Genomic DNA, 4,093 nt, shown 5'->3' on the forward strand with positions numbered 1-4,093 from the left:
ATCATCCATTTACCAGAACTGTCGTCAAAACAAAACTGCTGCCTTGTTGCGTTAATAATACTTAATACGGTAATACTGGTAATATTTAGTCAAAATTACTGAATAATGACAATTTCGTACTTCGTTAATATTTTCTCTTCTAAAAATTAATATTTATTAAACGAGACATGTAGAGGTGTGGTGTCTCTTAAAGTCTCGAGAATTCAATAATGTATACCCAAATGATGTTACGACTGCAGCTATTCCGTAGGCCACTGTCGACATTAGCCCGTGGCTCTAATGCTTCCCCATTCAGTCTTCTGGAGGATGAAGTGGCTGTGCGCAGAATAGAATCAGCATCATACGCGCGTTTCACGCGTAAAATACCATCCCAAATTGGTATTCTCTCCATGGAAGCGGTGGAACGAACGGCTCGCTACTTGATGACTCGAGGCTTTAGTCATATGCAGGCAATACGCGCGATTTCTCTTCATGTCATGGTATGCTCAAAGGAACAAATACAGGGCATTTATTTGATACTTAATAGTTCAGGTCTGCGTAGATCACATGCTACTCGCAGGAAATGATGGATACGAAGGTACAGAAAATGCCCGAGGAAGTTACTTAGTATGTTGTTTTTACTAAGCCGTGCAATAGATTGAGTGGCTTCGTACACTAGGTCTCAGCGACGACAAAGTTAACAACGTAATCTTGCGTCATCCTGTAATCCTGGGATTCGCCTGTGAAAAGCTCAATGCACTTGTTCAGTGGTATCAATTTCAGGGGGTACCAAAATCCCGAGTGAGTAAATACTGCTTCTTATTAACATATGGCAGCCTGACTTTTTTGAATAGATTTGCTATATATTTAGCGTCTTTCCAGAAGGAGTATCATTCAGCCTTGACAACTTGAATACAAAAGTGAACTTTTTAAACCAGTTTGGCTGTAGCGAAAATCAAATATCGCGCATTCTCACGACGGCTCCACAGACTCTTGGCTACAGTGTTGAAAAGCTTCGGGTCAATACGGAGTATTTAAAGAATTTGGGTGTTCGTTTAGAAGATCTTCCAGCTATTACTGCAAGAGTGCCTCAATACCTCGGGTTAAAGACCTCTCGAATCAAAGAGACGGTAGATGCGATAGAGGAAATGTTTGGTACGGGAGCAGGTCTACGTGCTCTGGTACATAATTCCCGTATTGTCATGCACAATGTTAGTGGTATGCGCCGTTCATACACCTTCTTGCGCTCCATAGGCTTTACGAAAGAGCGCTTAGAGCAATGCACGCGATTCATCATGCGCGATGAGCGTCGTTTTCTACGTCCACGGGTCAACTTTCTCACGACAAGAGGTGAAAATGTACTCGAGAATGTTTCGTGGATTCTTATGTCGGAGGTTCGATTCATTGAAAAATACTCGGGGTACGCAGCTTACGTGGCACAGTATAGGCACGATTAAGGAATGGCAATAATGAATGTTTCTAATTCAAAGGCCATGTCTTGATCGCAATAACTGGATGAAATATGACAAAAAATCCTTCTAAATACCGCCTTAGTATATAAAATGGTCCTACTATAGTATTTCTAGATAATTAAGACCTCAATACAAGAAATCTCTTGACATGTGACTTGTTAAATTCACTTGTATCCAACGACCCTTAAAGCAATATTTGGGAGAAACTTAAATGTTTCACATGACAACTAAGTCTCAAAATCGGCACAAGCTAAGCGTCTGCGTTGCCTAACATCGTCTCAATCTTCTGGGTATTTAACGCTAACATTCTGGCCCAAAATTGTGTTTTCGTCATTCGTCTTATAATTGCTTCGTTTAGACAGCCCAGTGACCTAAATTTACACGCGATACTTTATCTGTAACGGGCAAAAGTTGCCCCTATGTTACACAGTCCCCGTTAGGTACACTTGGTGTACTTAAGGGCAATTACTGAATAATTGTAATTAGACCCAACACTCGGGTGTGGTGCGCATTTGTGACCAATTCTTGTGAATGTGATAAACATGGGTGCATCCACATTAGGAGGGATGACGCTCAACGTCATCCGTTACGCGAGGTATCTATAAAGATACGCTCGCAATACATTTTAAATGATATCTATAGAGATAACATTTTAATTGGTAAAAATAGGTATTTATATTGAATACGAGTTAATATAAATCAGTCTGAAAACTACTTCCTACTTGGTAAGTGCGAACGAGGAGACGGATTACCGCTCCCGTGACGACACTTAACCAGAGTTCTTAGTGTATTGGGTGAGGTTGCTAATGCGCCCACCACAACTGCCTCACTGCACACAAGAGAAGCAGATTTAACTGCTTCCTCGCTGTGCTAGGGTGTGTGCCTAAGTAGAGCGTGGCCGCATTACGACGTGCCCGCCTACATTATCTATTTCGAAAGCACGGTCAAGCGCGGAATGCAGACAGCACGGCTCTGCGCATTTGAACAAAAACATGCGTTTGCAACAGCTGCTCTTGTTGTTCGCATAAGACTTTGGCAACAAACCTCACGAGACGTATCGTCGCAAAGCCTTCTATAACAAGTTGGATTTCCGCTGAATTCGAGGCTTAACGTTCGCTGCCACGGGAGTCATATCAATACGCAAAAACAATTTAGACTAGAAATGAGCCAGATAATAATTGAAATCGCTAGAATAGCGCTACTTTAGATGTAATTAGGGTAAGGTGTATATTTTAAATTCAAATAATGCTCAGGAATCCTTTTAATCTTAGAGTGTCTAGTGCATTTGTAGCGGAGCTACCTCGCTCCTAAAGTCAGAGGAGGACTTTCAGACTCAGAGAGTCACTTAGTTCTATTTGACTAATGGGTTTAACAACTCAGGGAGTCGTACAAGCTATCAAAGCTTAAGGAATCCTAGTTCAAGGGATTCAGGGGTTCGTAGAACCAAGTGGCAACTAGTGCCCAAGAGGATATAACTTAGAAAGGCTTCTATCTCTTACAGATCAATGCGCAAGCCTTAGGAAGGCACTTAACGCTTTAAGATTAAAAGGGAAACTGAACTTTATTTAATTATTTAAATCTAAAAAACCCTTACCCTAGCTAATTAAAATAATAGATTCTGGCCGCCAGCGGCGACCACATTTATTACCCATAATAAATGTGATTTAATTAACTAACTATTTCAAAATTAGATAAAAGGGTATTTTATCCATAAAGTAAATGTACCACAACAACGGTTCTCCAACCGATGTGTGCCCCATATCACCCTCCCCCAACAGACTGTTGACACCGAATGACAGCATTCGCCTCATTCCTTTTTGAAGTTGATAACTAAACAGCTAACCGTTTTGTTGTGTTTTCCATTCCTTTGTCTAATAACAATCAAGCGTGAGTCACAGACTCTTAGCGCCTTCCTCGACGAAGAGGGAAAGGTGGACTTTGAAAGTCACTCTCCATCAGAGGACGAGAAAAAAGAGCGTCATTCTCTCACGCCTTTTCCTCCCGATGAATGTCGGCGGGCCCCGAGTTCGTTCCCAGAACGTGGTGCCGCTGATGATTTAATTGCATTGAGCAGGACACGGGATCCTGAGTCCAACATTATTACGAACCCGCTTGATGAAGAGCAAGAGCAGATAATCCTCATGGAGGAAAGAGCTCGTCGTCGAGCTGCCGAAATAGCAAAAGCTAAGGCTCATAGTGAATATAGAATCACTCCGCTAAGGTGAGGACGAGCGTCTCAAAGAGATAGCAGGTCATAGCTTGGCCATCTGGTTCTCTGGTGACCCGGCGAGGACGCCGGAGGAGATCGCTGCTCGCGACGCTCTTCATGAGCAATTGCTTACGCCGAAGGTAATAACGCGAAGCCAGTATCCGACGCGTTTACATGATCAAGCCCGTGGGGCTTCGGTGACCTCAATGATGGAAATTTAGATCGTTTGTTTCCAAACGAAAAAAGAACAAAAACAAAGTCTCATTTGAGAACTGGGTCCACCGGGCACGCCGACTTCGTAATATTTGGATATCAGAGAGTCTGCGGATAGAGATGATACTCGTTTGGAACGTAAGCTTCGCTTCGATTTCGCTAAGGTAAGGCCAAAGGCCAGTTACGTTTGGCATTTATGCCACAAAACGATGAAAAGCCT

General features: G+C 42.6%; 1 protein-coding gene across 1 annotated transcript; it reads left to right on the top strand.

Annotated features, from left to right (window-relative positions):
• Window positions 1–221: 221 nt before the first annotated feature.
• CCR75_004574 (uncharacterized protein) lies at window positions 222–1,599 on the top strand (the record flags this gene model as incomplete). The annotated part of the gene is made up of 4 exons (XM_067962660.1): window positions 222–479; window positions 532–606; window positions 637–780; window positions 834–1,599. 4 exons carry the CDS (start codon window positions 222–224, stop codon window positions 1,434–1,436), a joined length of 1,080 nt encoding a protein of 359 aa, XP_067818025.1. The 3' UTR covers window positions 1,437–1,599.
• Between the last annotated feature and the right edge of the window lie 2,494 nt (window positions 1,600–4,093).

Source organism: Bremia lactucae, linkage group LG6 (genome assembly GCF_004359215.1).
Source record: "Bremia lactucae strain SF5 linkage group LG6, whole genome shotgun sequence".
In the NCBI taxonomy this organism is placed as follows: domain Eukaryota; phylum Oomycota; class Peronosporomycetes; order Peronosporales; family Peronosporaceae; genus Bremia; species Bremia lactucae.